The sequence below is a fragment of the Lampris incognitus genome, chromosome 18 (genome assembly GCF_029633865.1).
Source record: "Lampris incognitus isolate fLamInc1 chromosome 18, fLamInc1.hap2, whole genome shotgun sequence".
Lineage (NCBI taxonomy): Eukaryota > Metazoa > Chordata > Actinopteri > Lampriformes > Lampridae > Lampris > Lampris incognitus.
Genome location: NC_079228.1, coordinates 32,135,985 through 32,154,944, shown reverse-complemented (window position 1 = coordinate 32,154,944; position 18,960 = coordinate 32,135,985). Strand labels below are relative to the sequence as shown.

The 18,960-nt window shown below is 42.7% G+C and overlaps 1 protein-coding gene across 2 annotated transcripts; it reads left to right on the top strand.

The window, feature by feature from the left end:
• The first annotated feature begins 39 nt into the window (after nucleotides 1–39).
• rpl30 (ribosomal protein L30) lies at nucleotides 40–6,152 on the top strand. Of its 2 annotated transcripts, none has more exons than XM_056298354.1 (5): nucleotides 40–145; nucleotides 263–311; nucleotides 981–1,126; nucleotides 3,817–3,947; nucleotides 6,054–6,152. In XM_056298354.1, exons 2-5 carry the CDS (start codon nucleotides 291–293, stop codon nucleotides 6,104–6,106), a joined length of 351 nt encoding a protein of 116 aa, XP_056154329.1. In that variant the 5' UTR covers nucleotides 40–145; nucleotides 263–290; the 3' UTR covers nucleotides 6,107–6,152. The 2 variants fall into 2 exon arrangements, with proteins under 2 accessions (XP_056154329.1, XP_056154330.1); XM_056298355.1 differs by having other exon boundaries at nucleotides 132–162.
• The last annotated feature ends 12,808 nt before the right edge of the window (nucleotides 6,153–18,960 follow it).

The following is an 18,960-nucleotide window of genomic DNA, read 5'->3' as shown; positions in this document are numbered from 1 at the left end:
TATGGAGGGTTCATAGAAACGGATTGTAGCGATCGGAGAACCTGCACAGACCCGCAGTTCCCGCAGGCGCCTGAAGGGGCGTATAGACGCGCAGTGCACCATGGGACTTCCTTTCTCTCCGAGGCCATATTGGAGTTAACTCACTGTAAGACGAGCTCCGGGGTTTGTTATTAAAATTTGACAAGATAGAGCAAATTTGGCGATACATCTTCATGCGGGAGGCTTAACGATACATTTCTTTCTCCACCCTTTCGTTATTCAGGTTGGCCGGGTCGGACTAAACTGCAAAAATGGTGGCCGCCAAGAAAACGGTGAGCGGCCCTCCTTCAGTGCACGCTGTTAGCAGGGCCGGGCCAAGATACTTCACGTGGAACGTTTCCTACTGGGCCTGCTAGCATGCTAGCTTCACACTAAAGCATATTATCTCACTTTACAAGTAAACCACTGTCATAAACTGTGTCGGCACACTAGGTGGCTATAGACATGACTCACAAATACCGTCGCATCGGTAGTTATTGCCGTCGTATCACCAAAGCAATGCTATCTGTGCGAAGCTAGTATTTGCTATTGGTAGTTGACCAGTGTTGCTTCAAATTTGGGCTTGGTATTTCTCGCAGCTGAATAAATCATGGTTTTCCGACTCATGGGGTTAATAAATGATACTTGGTCATCAGCTGAGGTTTGATCGCCCTTCGTTGGGTCGTCTGGTACTGGTTGCCTGACGGCCAAAATCCCAGAAACTCCTCACCTCCGTCGCTGTCAGAGTCGAAAAACTTTCATTTGCTGTCTTGTATTAGAAATCATGTTGTGCCCCTGTTTTCAGTTTATTGAAAGGCAAAGCAAATCTAACATAGTCATGTGTTGTCTCAGCACTGGATTGGTCATATCACAGGACTGCTGAGTGGTCTATGCATGCCGTGCTTGATACAGTAAACATGAATAGACGTCATTACTAACTTAATAATTTATCTTATGTTCAGAAAAAGTCCATGGAGTCCATCAACTCCCGTCTCCAGTTGGTGATGAAGAGTGGGAAGTACGTGCTAGGATACAAGCAGTCCCAGAAAATGATCCGCCAGGGAAAGGCCAAGCTGGTCATCCTGGCTAACAACTGTCCTGCCCTCAGGTACCACATATCATAATCATTGTTGGTAAGGCTGCAGCTCACAGATAGATAAAAAAAAGTGTTTTTTAGGTTGATCCCATAGTTAAGGTACATGACAAATTGTGTAGGGACAGTGTCATTTGGCCTGTTTTTGTTTTGTTTTGTTTTTTATTTATTATTATTCAATCAACCTGTAGACTGTTGGGCGCCAAAATAGAAGATTAGGCTTGAAAATATTTGTATTTGATACCAGCAGTCATTTTCAGCTTTGATTGTGGGGTTGTGTGGTGTCAACAATCGATCCAGACGTTTACAGAATGATGATCCCAATAATATCCCATGCCATATTTCATTTCAACTGTGCTAGATGCAGAGAGTGGTGCAGGTTTGTTTTTGGCTACATTTTTTACATTTATGTTCACGTTCTAATCCTTAAGTATTCAGGCTAGCAATTGGCCCTGGAAATGCCTATTGGCACTATTTGGAGAAGCCCTCCTGTGTGTGAATGACAGGTGGTTTGCTTGCTGTATATTGTGGGGCAGTCCTGATTGATTGATTCAGGTATGGACCTATCATTGAAAAGCACATGATCATATTCATAGTGGAAAATGACTGATAGTCTGCCCTGTGATATTGAAATGATTCAAACTAAATTTGCATCTACACAATGTCAGATATGACCTCGGTCAGCCTGTATGAAACTGCTGTGTAGAAGATGCATCAAGCATAAGAATATCCTATGTATGATAACATCTCTAGCTACTGGAAACTAACAGACTTAACATTGAGAGTAATTAATACATGTTTTGTAATGGCTTGGGTATGAACTCACCAAAGTTCCTGACATATTTTGTTCCTAAATGATAAACCCCATAGTGGGGTGATGTACTCGATGACGTTTGGGTTGAAAGGTTTTTGGACAGGCAAGTTACCTGTTGCACTGCTAACTGAAAGGAAGTTGATCTTCTAGTTTCCACTATTAAATACGGGTTGTGGATAGAACACAAGTGTTAGAGAAAGAAAGTAATTGGTGGCTATTAGTGCATCTTAAATGAGCCAACTGTCTTGTAGGTAGATATAAAATTAGTCTGGATTTACTAAAGTCACTCATGCATATTCCTAATCTTGTTTGCACACAAACAGTATCACAGGTAAACTATGGATTTTGCTCATGTTTTCCTATGTCACTACTTTGTTTCTGTGGAAAGACAAACTAAGTGCAAACTCAGAGGGACTTTTCATACAGATTCATTCTTCATTGTCCTTCATAGAGGAAATTTGTCTGTACACAAGTAACACACAAAACTGTGTATAAAACAAGAAGAGCACAACAACACAAGTCTGTTGAACTGTGCCCAGACTATTTAATGCAATGGTAGCTGAGGACACAAAACTCCCCCCAAAGCATGTTTTCTTCCAGAGTGGTTGTCTGTCTGCGGCCAGAGGGGAGGAGGGTGAAGCATGGGTTGAGGGGGTGCCAGTAGTCGGATGCTATGGTCAGCGCTCTGCGAGTGGTGGCAGTGGCAGTGAGGGCTGGCAGGTTGGGAGTGGGGAAACCAATCATTTTAGAAGATATGTTAGTGATTTTCAGGAGCTTGTTTCTATTGGTGAGGGTGAGCATGGTGAAATAGCAGGTGGCACAGCACAGCCTGATGGGTTCAATAATACTTCGATACAGAAGGAACAGGAGGTGGGGTTTGACTGAGAGAACACCAAGTTTGTGGATTGTACATCATTTGTGTCCAGACAGTAGGCTCATGTTTAAAAATGGAAATGGCATGCTATCTGATGTGATAAGCATCTAGTTTTGAATAAATGGTTAAAATTTGGTGCTCTGCCAAAGAACACCAGTCAGCACATTTCAACCTTCTTCATTCAAATATAAATGTATTAATAAACTGCTTTTCAGTTGCATCACAATGCAGTTTTGCAACAAAAAAAAAAGTGAAAGAGAAGATGTTAAGAAAATATAAAACCCTCAGAAAAAGATGGGTCAGAAAATCATGTTTCTAGTAGATGAGCTTTGGCTCCTCAGACATGCTATTCCCAAGTCTGGTAGACATGATGGGATGGACACAGCTGCCTGCAGACTTGAGCCTAGATGATGGAACAAGGAGGGACAGATCAGAGTATCACAGGATGTTTACAGCTGATAATAGGCCTAACCATTTGACGCCAAACTCAAATCTTGGGTTTTTACTCAAATCACCTTTGGTGTAAGGAGGTCTGTGGCTCAAAATCCTTGGAAAATTATTCAGGGTATGGCACAGCAATCTTCATGGGTAATGGCACAGTATTTTCTTAAGAGTTGTCAGTGTGAATGGGTTCCACTGAATCCCAGCAATCACACATGATGCTAGACTTGTTTGAAGCATCACATGAAACATGCAACGAATAGAAATTCATCTTTGTTCTGGGTATGTAAAGACAATGGCTTTGCATTCTACTGGCCAAATATTTGTCCCTGTAACTGACAGCAAATATATATTACTTGTGTTGTGCAAATGCAGATAAAATATAAAAACCATGTTGATGTGCACCGTTTTCCTTGTTTTGGTTAATAACATGGATTGTAGCATTCGAACAGATCCCCTGTCACCCTTGTCAAGTACACTTGTCAGTATAGTATATCAATCGCCAGTCATTGTGCTCCAAGTTCAGTATGCCGTGTTGTTTCTTTATCTTTTGTTGTACTATTTCTCCCTCTCCAGGAAATCTGAGATTGAGTACTACGCTATGTTGGCCAAGACTGGAGTCCACCACTACAGCGGCAACAACATTGAGCTTGGCACAGCCTGCGGCAAATACTACAGGGTGTGCACGCTGGCCATCATTGATCCTGGTTAGTAGCCACCTGCGTTTACCTGACATGGGTACCTGCCTGTCTGCGGCACATTCATGTCTTCAGCTGTTGTTAAAACACCACAATCCTTTAAACGATGTTTCCTTTGTGTTATACATCAAAGCTTTGTCGCTCTGCTCTCGCAAGGTATTCTCATCTCTAGTCACCAGAGTTATGTTCAGAATGATGATCAGTGATTGCATAGTGCTGGGCGGTATACCGGTTTTAATTTTGCATATGATAGGAATTTTTCATATGCTGCTATACCGGTGTCGTAGGAAGTATGTAACGGCATGAAATCTGGAACGGGCATAATTAATGTGAACTATTATGTTTGAAGCCACCCAACAGTTTTTAATTCACCTCTATTGGGAGGATTTCACATGCTGATTTGAAAAAAAACTAGCTGACCTCGTAGACTTCCAAATTAGGGGCTGCGCCATGTTTTTTTATATACTTTGAGCACATTAGCGGCGTTGATAATGCACCGATGTCGGGGCGCATTTTGCATGCTTATTCACAAACACTCAAATGATTCGGTATCGTGTTGCTCAGGGGTCAAATATTTATTTCAGAGGTGTTTAACCTGTAGACTTGTAACATAATTTATTTTTACCTACCTGAAAATTGGTCACGTGATGTACCTGTTCCAGATTTCATGCCATAACATAATTCATATGATACCGGCGCTGGGCTCTTACCTCTTCACTCGATGCTACTGAGGGAATCCTGGTTGGTCTCTTTCCTTTCGCGTAGTAATATGCTTAAATTCAGCAGTTGTCTGATCTGATCAGAGGTAGTCGAATGGTATCTCAGTTGTAGCATGCCCCCCCCCCCGCGCCTCACTGCCAAAGCGAGAAGGGGTCAGGAATAGGACAGACAGATGGACAGAAAAGCTCATGTCTGGCTACATGCCAAAGAAAAATGCCCAGCAGCTTCCACTCAAACTGGGATGCCTGAGATAAGGAAACCACCAGGCACGGAGACATCAAATGCCTGCCCTGCTCCCGAGAACCAGGGGAATTGTCACTGAGCAACTGCAATTTTAATACTTAAATACCTTGGCTTAAAGGATAACATAGTGTTAATTAATATTAGGCTTGTTTCTGACTTGTGCAATAGAATGCTTGAGAAATATTCCTTTCAAAATACTTTGAGCATTTTCGGTCAGTTTGCAGTGTTTATACAACTATCTTAAAATATTTTGTAGCAATGTTAAAGTTGTTAGCATATCTGTTTATTTTTAAGTTCTGTTTTTACTACATTGCGGTTTACACAATAAAATTCTGCTACCGTTTCATGCATTGTCTTTAGACATGCTCAATAATCCAGGTAAGAAAATCAAAGAAGGTTGAATCATCTGGATACAATGTTTAACAGACTGTCAATAAACATTGTATCCAGATGAACTGATTCAACCTTCTTTGTGTTTCATGCATTCCGATTCCTTCACATATTGTATCATTTTGTGGGGCCAAGCAAACCCTATAGAAAGCCTTCAGTATACACGATGACACTAAAATGTTTTCTATATTCTGTGTACTCCTGACAGTAGAATAAGCCACTATAAATCTATATAAAGGAAAAAAATAGAGTGAAACCGCCAGAATCTTACAAAATACGGGGATGGAATTTTTCGGTCATACAGCCCAGCACTAGAAAGTTGCTATTTATCAGCGTGAGATCCGGTTATCAAATAAGTGTAATCTCTGAATTGGCATAAATGGCGATAAGTCTTTAATGCTCTTTATGTAATTGCTACCTCATCCGGCGCTTGTTTCTGCTCTGTTTGACATATTTTGTGCTTGCTTTGCGGTCATTCCCGCTATGCGAATTTTTGCGCCTGTTGGGTCTGCTCGGAAAGGTGGTCCATTTCAGGACTAGTGGTTCGCGAGATGAGAGCCAGTTGGAGCACTCCTTTGAACTGGCCGTATTCTTCGGCGAGTTCATTTGTGCTCTGCTGGGTACATTTCCCCTTATATTAGAGACTTCATATTTTGTTGAAAGGCAGCTTCGACAAAAAGGAGAAATTAAATATCCATGGCTTGTTTTGAATGTAGATTTAAATTGTACATCTGACTAACCCAGCTGTCTCTCCTCCTCCAGGCGATTCTGACATCATCAGGAGCATGCCAGATCAACAGCAGCCCCCTCAGTAGAGCTGGTCCCCCCCGTTGTTATAAATAAAGTTGGTTTAAGTGGTAATTGTTGTTTTGGCTGTCATTTGTACTTTGATCATATGCCCAGGAGCCTGAAGCTTGGTTTTTCTCATGTCTATATGTTTAATAAGGAATTGGAAAGAAAAAAAACCCATAGTAGTAGTAGTATTCCTAATGTGAGGTATAATGAACCTCTCACAATCTCTTGTTTTGAGATATTTTGCATAATTGATTTTTACAATGTCGACGTGTAGTAGATCTAAGAGAACAGTCGAAAACATTATCTGTCAGAATGGAAAATCAGCAGTACTGTGGGTCACTGAGGACCTGTTTGAAAACCACTACTTTTAAGAGCATGATGTGTCCACATGAGGGCACCAGCATCCAAGATGATATTACATGGAATGAGGCCATGTGCGTTCATTAGCCTGACCAGTGGTTTCCAATGTGTTGTTGACATGTATACATATTTTCATTGCAATCAAAAGTCACACAAGCTGAATGTACAAATTTGCAAATCTTAAAGTAAGGGAAACTAAATGAGCTGGTATAGAGCTTTGCTGGAATATAGATTTGTGTCCCATGTTACTCTGAATAGCACACGGTTGAAGGCCACTGGCCTAAACCGTATCCATTATGAAACTCGGCAAGGTAAAACTTGGCAAACAAGTACCAAATCTATTTGGTTGAGTGAAGTTTTGGAATTGTGTAAGAACTTTTGAGAAAAGGATTTGGAGTCCCAATTCAAAGTATTCAAATCCAAACAGTTGACTTAACGTTTCTCATGAAAACACCAAGGTTATGCAACCGCTGATCTTTCATAATGGTATTTCTCATTTACATAAACCTGGGGGATGACCGTCTGCAGTATGAATGTTGACTGTAATCGAGTAAGGACGTGCTCCTTTCAGAGGTATTAAGAGCTTTACTGTTGTCCCTAAAATGTCACACTCCCATACACAGTGTATATATATATATATATATATATATATATATATATATATAAAACTTAAAAAGAACCACTCAACAGTAGGGAAATTGCTCAACAAATGAGCAAAATAATACTTGACTCACTGGATTATATATATATATATATATATATATATATACACACACACACACATATATATATATATATACACACATATATATAGATAGATATCAACATGGATACAGGAAAAAAATGTTTCCTGTATCTTGATATTCCGCTTCTCATTAGTTGAGTACTTATAACACCATTGGCAGTTTTGGAAAAAAACGCTATATATATAGTATATATATAATATCAAAAGAGGAGATCATGAAAAGCATGAGGCACTGTGATGTGGCTGAATTCAGATTAAAAACTCAATATGATATGGATTTGTTTATGAACACAGCGAACACCTGCATCAGTGGTACTGAACTGTAGGGGGTTAAGGTATTTTCAGATCTAGATTCTGGATTCAAATAACAATATGTTTGTGTCCAGCCTTGGGTCCAGGCTCATTGACATTTTTTTGTGTCTTGTGCGAAACTGTCTCTCGGTGCAGTTTGAGTCCCAACTGAAATACTGACCATTTTTGTGAATCTCTTTTTCACACAGTCTGCAATTCGGTTCATGCAACAAAAGACACACGAGTACTCAAGCACAATATTCCCTTTTTTAGTATCATACCCAAACTTTTCAAGATTTTCTTTGCATCCATATCATTTTTTGTGGAGACTTTAAATCTTCTTGAAAGACAAAATATGCAAAATTCAAGAGGCAAACAATTTGTAACATTTTTTTTGAAAAGTGCTATATAGATAAAATTATTATTACTATTTTTTTATTATTATTTATTTTTGTGTGCACAGTATGTCTGGTTATTGTCAACTCAAATAGCCAAGTCGAATTCATAGAACACAAAAGAAACACTTTCAAAATAATAGCTAAATAACCAGCGTTTCTACAATCAACACCTTATAAGAGAAATCTCCATGAGTCATTGACTTTTAGATTTTAGATGGCAAATAGGGAACTGCTACTACTACCACCACCATTACTACAATGGACACCATGATAGAAGGGGAACGAAACGAAAAGGAAGAGATTAGTGTCATTAAAGGGAACAAGACATAGACAAGATAAGACAAGATAAACGTCCTCCAGTGGACAATTATCTTGTAAAAACACACGATGGTATCCTGCTCTTATCCTGACTGTGACCTCAGGCTCCATGATGATACAGTGTCGCTTCCCTCTGGTGTATGAGAACGCAGGCCTTTCGTCATGTGATAGTGACGTACGCTGAGCCTTCTGAGGCCACGCTGGCTCTTTACATCCGCCGGTGTCAGGATCGCTCGGGGAGAGCAGCGTAAGGGCCCTTTAGCTTTGTTCTCAAAGGTGTATTGGATTGAGGAGGATCTGTAGGCCAACTAGCACATCTAACTCCTCCGGTGGGCCGTATTCAGTTTTGTCCCTCTTTGTCCTTTGTTTTGTTTTTTTGATTATCCATTCTTGATTTTATCATTACTCTTGTTTTCCCAGTCAACACTGAATCCTGTCTGGCATTCTTTTTAAATGCGGACTACCATTTAAAGTAGGGGTCTCAGAGCAGTCATCTCTGACGTTTCTGAAATTCGTAGTGTAACCGGTTATTTTTTTGCCCGGTGCGGGATTCGCTACGGCGTGTACTGCACCACAAGGCGACATCGCTAACCACTCGGCTAAAGAGTCAGACCCGTGGCTAACGGGTCTTATTAGTAGTTTACAATATCTACCTTATTTCTTAAAAAAACTGATATAAATGCTTCCCTTTGTTTCCCTGCTAAAACACTGCTACCGTTCACACACTGACTTATTCGGTGGTATTCCAAGCACCTTCTACTTCCGTATCTACTGCTCGCGGTTACCTAGGCAACATGGATGCCATAAGACCCCTTGTCGTTTTCTTGTCATTCTTCACTTCACAGAGGCGGCGCTGGGGGGGACTTAGAGGGGCTTAAGCCCCCCCCCCAAGAAAGGCCGTAACACCCCCAAGGAATTTTGTAATTTCTTCACACATTTCATTTTTTTCACTGAATAAAATTAATTGTTCGACTTTGTGACATTGAATAAATTAATTGTTTGACATTAAATTAATTGTTTGACGTTACCTGGTTGTCACGCAGTCGAACAATTAATTTTATTCAGTGAAAAAAATGAAATGTGTGAAGAAATTACAAAATATATTAATAAATTCATTCATTCATTCATTCATTTTCCAGGCCGCTTATCCTGGTGAGGGTCGCGGGATGCTGGAGACTATCCCAGTGCTCAGTGAGCAGAAGGCGGGGAAACACCCTTGACAGGTCGCCATTCCATCGCAGGCATTAATAAAATTAATTGTAAATTAAACTAATTGAATTAATTGTTCGACTGTGTGACATTGTCTGATCGTCACAACAGTCGAACAATTAATGTTATTCAGTGAAAAAAATAAAATGTGTGGAGAAGTTACAAAATAAATTAATAAATCAATTTAAAATATACATTAATTGTAAATTAAATTAATTGTTCGACTGTGTGACATTATCTGGTCATATATTAATAGGATTTGTAATGGTGATATTGGGCCAATATCACAAATAAAATTGACTTGACCAGTCTGATCCTATTGTAAACTACTAACAAGACACGTTAGCCCCTAGCTAACGAGTCTGACCTTTTAGCTGAGCGGTTAGTGATGTCGCCTTGTGGTGCAGTACACCTCGTATCGAATCCCGCACCGGGCAAGAAAATAACCGGCTACACTATGAATAGATTAATACATTATTTACGGTACTTTCGCTAGCACCCCCATGCATTTTAGTGGTCGCGCTTAAAATAGCAGGTGTTGGCTAACTAATGGCCGGTTGGGTTTGTTTAATGACTGAAGGCGCATTCTCAACGCAGAAGTCAGTGACCAGTATCGTCCGAAATGGATAGTTTCTTGGTCACCAAACGGCCACGTTTTGTGGACGATCAACTCGCAGCAGTTGATAGCGAGTCTCATTGAAACAGGGTTAGAGACGGGAGATCAGCTAGCGCAGGGGGAGGATCAGTTTGACGATGCTACGGCCAGCCAACGTGGATCCTAACGTGGATGTTAGCCAACACCCACAGGAAGGGCCAAGAATTAAAGCATAGCGGTCACAGACGTTTGGGACTCAGCAGTGGAGTTTGAATAGGAGCTGGGGTTCGAGCAATATGTCTGGCTGGGATATAGCGTCACCAAAGATGCAGCTTTTTGTTTTGCATGCAGGGATTTTTTACGACCAGGTCAGCACAGATTTCATTCCTGGTCATCGTTCACCATCACCGGCTTCCAAAACTGGCGAAATAACTTTGTCAGTGGAGGCATGGACGGAATTCAAAATGAAGTAGGAACCGTAACCGGGCATTGTTGGCCATAAACACCAGGAGGACAAAAGATTTGAACACTGATAAAATTGTACCCTACAAAAAAGACCCCCTGGCCGAGCGCTGGGGTTGGGGGGGGGTTGGCCCCCCGAGCGGCTAGCGATGTCGCCTCGTGGTGAAGTACAGCTTTTGATCGAACCCCGCAGCGGGCGGAAAATATGCTCGGTTACATTGGTGGCAGCGGTGGGATCCGGAAGTGTCCGGAAGCGCGCAGATCCTCGGGAGTCTCTTCGGAGTGTGGGAATAACAAAGCGCGAAGGCGCGCTGCCGGGAGAAGGTGACTACTGTAACCTACAAAAAGACTCACTGGCCGATCGCCAGGGAATCGACCCCCTTTAGTCGAGCTGTTAGCGATGTCGCGTCGTGGTGCAGTACAACCTCAGATCGAACCCCGCAGCGGGCGACGGCCAGTGAGTCTTTTTGTAGGCTCTAAAATCGTCGACGCCTTTGCCAACAATCAAAATAACAGACGCATTGTTCTTCTATGAAGACGTCTAACGGTGAGTGACTGTCTTATAATGGCGCTCTATTACTAGGCCAGGTATTGCCATATAACAGTTGTTCTCATGCTTCAGCATTATTCTTCATTTATATTCTGTAAATTATTCTTTATTCTATAAACTGTGCACCCATCGCTTACTAGGGAGCCGGTGTCGGTGCTTGATCTACTCGCCCTACCGGATGTGCTCGGGGTCCAGCGAGTACAGATGACGTCACTACTTCACTCATTATGATTGGGTAGGGGCTTGGGTAGGGGTTAGTTCAGTTTAGGAACAGCGGGAAACAGTAGATTGACGTTAGACGCAGCTTGGCCCTTCGGCCCTCGCACCTTTACTAACCAACTCTATGTCAACGTGGATTGTAAAAAACACACAGCTAAATAACTATAAAGTCGACATTGTACCCGAACAGAAATGGAACCCACACCGGTGTAGCGTACTCTATGGACATAAGTCAACATAATGGGTTGATGTTCTGCGTTAGGTAGACACGGTCGCTTTAAGAAAGTGTTTCCGGGTCGAGGGGTTGGAGCTACGGCTATGGTCGTTGGAGCCGCGCCATGTTGCCCTCGCTGTTGTTTTGTACGAAAAAAATCAATGATACGCGTCCGTGTAGTCAACGAGAGAAATTGTACGTCTCTACTTTCTTGCAATTCCTAAATTCTCGACCCCGACGTTTGTGTGGTAGGCGTTTCCAGAGACAACTCTTTGTGAACATGACGACTTGTGATGAAGGACTCGTTCATAGTTGTTCGGTAACTTGGTGGGGTGGTGGGGATCAGCCAATCAGCGCCCTTGTTTTTGGATCGGATGACAAAGGAAACTTGAGGGGAGGGAGGCGACACAACGGGCTATCAGGTGGCCATGAGGAGTTGGAGAATTCGAGAAGGACTTTACAAATATTCTTTCAAGCCAATTATGGAGCTCTTCCCATTCTAAAGTGTGTGTGCGTGCAGCAAATCGTAAGTAGACGTTGCCACTAGTCGTTTTAAGATACAGTTGCCCACGTTGGTGCTAGCTATGCTGTTAGCCACGCCGGTATTTACTGTATCACGATGCCAACTTACTAATTAGCTGATGTAATTTTGTAGGGAAGAGTAAACGAAACGTCACATATGCGAAACCTAATGACAGACAGTTAATCTGTAATATGTGTGAGGCCTAACCGAAACTATCGTATTGATATGTGCTAATTGCTACTGCATCGCAGTAGGCTAACTATACTTAGCGTGCAATCTGTTGTGCCTCAATACGCCACAACGTTGTGCTGTTTTGTAGTTAATGATGCAGTGCATATTGTAACGTGCATGGATAAGAAGACACGCTGGCCGCTGGCTCGCGAGTCTGACCCTTCAGTCGAGCGGTTAGCGATGCCTCCTGCGGTGCGGGCGGTACGGGTTCGCTTCCCGGCCGCGGCAGTTCCTGTGGTTGCGTTGTCCCCCGAATTCGCTACAATATCGTGTTTCATTGACTCTGTTAATGGCAGTACACTAGGGAGGGAATTTGTAGTAGTTGAATATATTCACGTTTAAGAAATAGGTTGGTAATGCAGAAGTAATAATTCTACTGTTTCTCTCTTTGTAGAGCCATACACACCCACTAGTTGTTATCAATAAAATCTTTGAAGATAACATACTTGCATTCTTGCCGATGCACCACAGTGGTCACGTATTCCCAACCAGATACAATTACAGTCTGAGTTAGCAAACCTTCATTACACAACTAATGCAGTTTCTCTCAAGCCGCTGGAGTTCTGGGAGTCATCCGCCTCGGCTTCGTTCGCCTAGACAGAAGCACAGTTCGCATTGCGGGAAATCGCCGCGGACACCACAAAACACTATTATCTGGTGTCGGTTCTCGGCAGTTCAACAGCAACCAGAGTGGTGAGCCCAGTGGCGCCCCCAGAAATTTTTCATAGGGGTTGGCCAAATGGGGCCACTGAAAATCTTGGGGTAGCACACCAAAACCAAAAGCCATGACTGAATTTCGGGAATTCTATGATGCTGTTATAGTATACTGTATAGGTTCGTTCAAAACTGTCAATATGAGAGTTAAGAAAATTATACATTATTGATTTACATGAACAGCACCTAATGTAAAATATCAGATAGAAGCATATTATGCATAATCAGAAGCATATTCTGCATATGCGACTCGTGGCTGGGGGGGCCAGCGGGGGGGCCAGGGATAGAATCAGGGTGGCCATGGCCACCCCTTGGGGGCGCCACTGGGTGAGCCTCCTCAAAAATCCTCCGCAGCAGGATAAATACGAGACACCCAAGCCTCACCTGTTGAAAACTTTTGAACTCTCTGATGCTGAGCGGGCCAGCCGGCTTTTCTCTCTACAAGGCCTCGGTGACGGTAAGCTGTATGAACTTATGGACAGGATGCTGGATCTCCTGGGCGAGAACAACCCCGACTTCCTCTTCGTCCAACTGTGTCTGCGACAGATGCCTTCTCAGGTAGGGGCTGCTTTAGCCAACACCGCCACCACTGACTGTCGTGCTCTGGCCGAGGAGGCTGATAAAATGTTCCTGGCTGGTCAACAGCACTGCGCGGCCGCGCTTTTCCCCTGCCCAGCGGGGGTGCCCGTGCTGTTTTGAGCTTGAGTCTGATTCTGTCGTACTTTGTATTGCTCATCTGGGGGGGGGGGGGGACGTCCGTGGGACGTTTACAGGACATTTATAACGCCCCCCACTGGTCCCCACCACAACGTTCTCTGAGGGACGGTAGCGGGACGTTTTTGACGTCCGTAAAAGGTCTTGTTTGGTCGTGGTGCGACGTTCTGTGTGTGACGTAAAGGTGACGTCCGGGGAACGTTTCCATTTGGTCCCTGGGGTAACGTTCTCATTTGGTCCTTCAAAAACGTATCGAGAACGTCCTATTTTGGTCTTGCATAACGTTAATGGGACTTTCCTAGGACGTTTATTTACTTTTGTGCACACACACACACACACAAATTTTATATATTAACAATATAATGATATAATGGACAATAATAACAATAATAGGACAACAATAATGATAATGATATATAATGACAATAATAAAATTATTATCATTGTTGTTATTAATAATATTAATATCATTATTACTTTTCCCAAATGTCCATTGAACATCCCACAATGACGTCCCAGGGACGTCTAGAAGACTTTTCCCCTAACGTCCCTGTAATGTCCCCTCGACGTCCCGGGGACGTCTAGAAGACTTTCCCCTTATGTCCCTGTAATCCCACAATAACGTTCCCGCGACGTCCTGGGGACATCGAAAAGACTTTCCCCCAACGTCCCTGTAATGTCCTCGGGACATCCCACAGTAATGTCACGGGGATATCTACAAGACTTTCCTAACGACCCCGTAATGTCCTCAATAACGTCCCTGTGACATCAAGAAGACTTTCCCCTAACATCCCTTTAATCCCACAATAACGTCCAGGGGACATCTGGAAGACTTTCCCCTAACATCCCTGTAATCCCACAATAAGGTCCAGGGGATGTCTAGAAGACTTGCCCCTAATAACATTCCTGTATTGTCCTCGAAACATCCCGCAATAACGTTGCCGGGACGTAATGAAAACCCTACACAATGACATTTAACGGATGTTCGGAGAGGACCTTTAGGGGACTTGCTGGTGACATTTTTTGTTTGCTGGGATTATTAGCCACTCTTAACATGTGTGATTGCGTTTGGTCGTGCGTGCGTATACTGGTATATCCACAGTTCAGTAGCACCCCCAATTAATAGTCAAGCTCCGACTGAGCACCCCCAATAAAAATTTGCTGGCGCCGCCAATGCCAGGAAATATGGACTTAATTTGTATTTCAACATCATGTGGAGGAATAACAAATTAGACGACAAAGGTGACGGAAGTTTAACCGTTACTCAGTGTAGCTAAAAACTCTGGTTGTATAGCGCATTTTCCTCAGACATATAAAAGTACTAAGAAAAACTCTATATGACTAAAATTACAATACGTTAATTTACCCACCGAAAAACGAACCTCCATATGGCCGCCGCTATTTCTGAAAACGTCAACAATACGTCACAACTCGTGAACTCAGAGCTTTCAGGAAATTTCCCCTTCTGAAGTTGTAAATACCACAAGAGGGGGACGTTCATGTGGACTCTTCTCGTGAACGTGGTGAACACGACCCCATTTGAAGGCAGCACACTTCCCCATTCACTCCATATCTACCCCTGAACGATCCGGAACTAGGGCCGGCAATACTATCAATATTATCCATCATCATCTTTCAGTAGCATTGTATCGGGAGGAAATTGGGATATTGTAATATCATGATAATTCATATCCCCAGCACTAGCCCTGATCAAGGAAAATACTAATCTAAATGACCTATTCACCTCTTACTCGAGTGACTGTGAAATACTGTAATAGAGAAAGTCTCATCTATATGAAAGTCAACCTCTCTGTTATGAGAGTGTTATGAAATGGGATAAGAGCTGATCTTGAATCTGTAAAATCGCTTGTCCAGCTGCCCTTTCATTGGTCCGCTGTGTAGTGCTGTCCCTGAGGCTGGCATCTCATACAGGTGACCTGCTTTTCCTTTTTGAAGTGTTAGTTCGCAGTTAGATAAGATTAAAAACTGTTGTTGTGCAACCACTCTGAGGAGCTTTACACCCGTCTTCGTACAGTTGCAAAGATTCAAAATACACCTTGGTAATATGACTCAGATGAGCCTCACTCGCACCATTTCTATCTTTACAAAATCCCTCTAATACCACTAAATCCACCACAGGCGGCTCAATCGGCCATGTGGGACAGATGGGAAATGGCACAGTAGGGATGAATTCCCCATCAAATATCCCCGTTTCCATCTCCTTCCTAACCGGAACTCGCTCTCGTGATATCGTTGAAAACCCAGTTACACAATAAACAATTTATTCACTTAAATGTGACAATTATTGACTCATTTAATCACAATTTCATCAAAGTTTGTCTATTTAACCAAATAAACTGATTACTTGAATTATTCAATAAAAACTGAACTAAGATATAAATATTGATAAACTTACATCTCCATCATATAGGGAACCTACATCATCCCTCTTTTTTTTTCCAACATGCTTTTGCTATTTCTTAAAATTCTCCCTTCTTCTCACGTACCTCGAGGTTTAACTGAGATCTTAGATTGATGATGCAAATGTCGTTTTTCAACCATGGAGCCATGATGGCAGAGACTTTAAACAATGACTGCATGTGTGAAGGATAAGCTTAATGTGGCATTACCAGGACCCGCCGTGGCTAAGAAAGGACGGCTGCAGGTCATCAGTAATAATCCAGTTGGACAAGGAGCAGGCATAAGAGGGCTATAACGCCATCAGGCATTACAGGTTGTAACTTCTGTCATGTTATGTTGTGCCATTACTATGGGTGGAGAGCATTTTATACCATCACCCTTGACAGACATGTCATTCAACAGCATCTGTGGGATAACAGTTGGCTGATGGAGGACTTGTGTGTTTATAGCCTTAAGCTGGGTGTGAAAGGGACTCTAGTTTACCTTTGGAATTTAGGAGATGAAGCAAAAATGCTCTTAATTTGTCTTTAATTTAGGGAATATTTGCATTTTTGCAAAGACATACACAGAGACTTATAGTGAGGTCAGAGTACAGATGCAAATCAGTCGTACTTCAGTGCCTTGCTCAATTGCACATAAGTAGTGTTTGTGGGTAGATGAGCCATCTGGCCCATAACGTATCCCACTGATTTGTTAGAGACATAAAACCAGACATTTATCATGATATAAGATGAGTGAGGGGCATCACCTTTACTCGGCATGTTTCAGTTTGCAAAGAAAACATTGATAGATTTTATGAATTATACTAAATTATTATGTAACGTTTCCATGTGGTGGATGGAAACTTGTGGAGTTTCTCATCTAGCAAGGTACACACCTAAAACCGACGTCTCTTTCGTGTGTGTGTGTGGTGTTTCAGTGGGCAGAGAGAGAAGCACAGTGAAAATTCTGACACTGTTTTGAATATGTGTATTTTAGTGAGACCTAATTTGAATGGTTGCTTTCAGTCTCTGCAAATGGGGGATTATTTAACAATGTGGACTGGCCCTGAAAAGGCCATTTAGAATAAGTGCTGGGCTTCTCATATACTATCTTTTATTTTTAAGAAATGAATGTGACATGGTTTTGAAAAGCTTTGTCTTCAGTGTGTCATTCTGGCTGATTATTTGAACCCTGTCACACAACTGTTGATGTAGAGGTCAAAAACCTCATACCATTTAAAACCATCTCGAGTGTAGTCTTTCCATCTTCTCATGAGAAATACAGCAGCAGTTATTTTGGGGTCATTCAACACTGAACTCGGTTGTACAACGACATAATGACTCCTTCTGTCATACGCATCCCAATTTCATGCCTCCCTTCCGTGCAAAGTTCACGATTACAATTCCAAACAAAGTCATTGGGTGAATGGCAGCTGAACCACATAATCTCGATCCCTGCAGAACGATGCCAAGTTGTCACGATTGGATGGGAAGGATTTGCCCAAAACTGAAAACCTTGGCCGCCCCGCAGTGAAGCATTCAACCACAGACAGACAGACAGACAGATAGACGTGTGTGTGTGTGTCTGAGAGAGAGAGAGAGAGAGAGAGAGAGAGAGAGAGAGAGAGAGAGAGAGAGAGAGAGAGAGAGAGAGAGAGAGAGAGAGAGAGAGACAGAGAGAGAGAGAGAGAGAGAGAGAGAGAGAACGCGAGAGGTGAGAGAGACAGAGATGAACGAGAGAGAGGGGAGAGAGACAGAGAGAGAGGAGAGAGAGACGGATGAGAGAGAGAGAGCGCTGCCACCCCAATCCCCTCCTGCCCAACTCTCCCATCATCCACTGAGTGGTTTGGCCCAGTTTTTCCACTTGGTGCGTCCCTAAGCCGTTTTCTTGATTTCCAATTAAATCGAATGAAATCATCCCATATGATCTGTACACGTGCAGTGGATGACCCACTGAAATGAGGACAAAATCTGCTGAGGCAGAGAGATGCTGACAAGTGTGCAGATGACCTGCATGTTAAGAACAACTAAGGCCTCGTCTGTAAGTCATGGAGGCAGGCGGTAATGAAATCCCCTCAACACTTGCCATTATTTTGGCTTCTGTTTAACATCAGGGTTTTTTTTTTTCTTTTGGTGTGGGCAATTTCTGTTCTGTAATTACCTATAACTCATTTCTTTACACAGCAGCATGGTGGCAGAGTGGTTAGCACGGTCAAGGTCCTGGGTTCGAACCCCGGGGTAGTCCAACCTCGGGGGTCGTCCCGGGTCGTCCTGAGTGGAGTTTGCTTGTTCTCCCTGTGTCTGTGTGGGTTTCCTCCGGGTGCTCTGGTTTCCTCCCACAGTCCAAAGACATGTAGGTCAGGTGAATCGGCCATACTAAATTATCCCTGGGTGTGAATATGTGTGTGTGTGTGACGGACTGGCGGCCTGTCCAGGACGTCTCCCCGCCCGCCGTCCAATGACTGCTGGGATAGGCTCCAGAATCCCCAGACCCCAGTTGGGATAAGCGGCTTGGATAATAGATGGATGGATGGATTTCTTTACACAAATTTCATCATGCTCAGTTTTTGTTGTATAGCGCTATAGGCCAGACCAAAGATCTCACACACAAGCCAACAAACTGTAGTTTGACTGGTATGTAATATTGGTTGTTCTGTCTAGATTTTCCTGAATGCTAAATTAATGCCCGCACACACAAAGATGATGAATGCTTTTGAACCCACTATCTGAGCAATGTCCTGACAGCACAGGCAGATGGAAAATAGATTGGACTTCAGATTTAGTTTATTATGCTGATGAATTATATATAGTGGCCTAGGTTTACTGCAGGGTAATGCGACTCTAAGCCTACATTAATACGGATTCGTGCAGTCCGTTATTTATAATGCATTATGAGATATTGCATGTAATAAATAATGTCTGACAGACT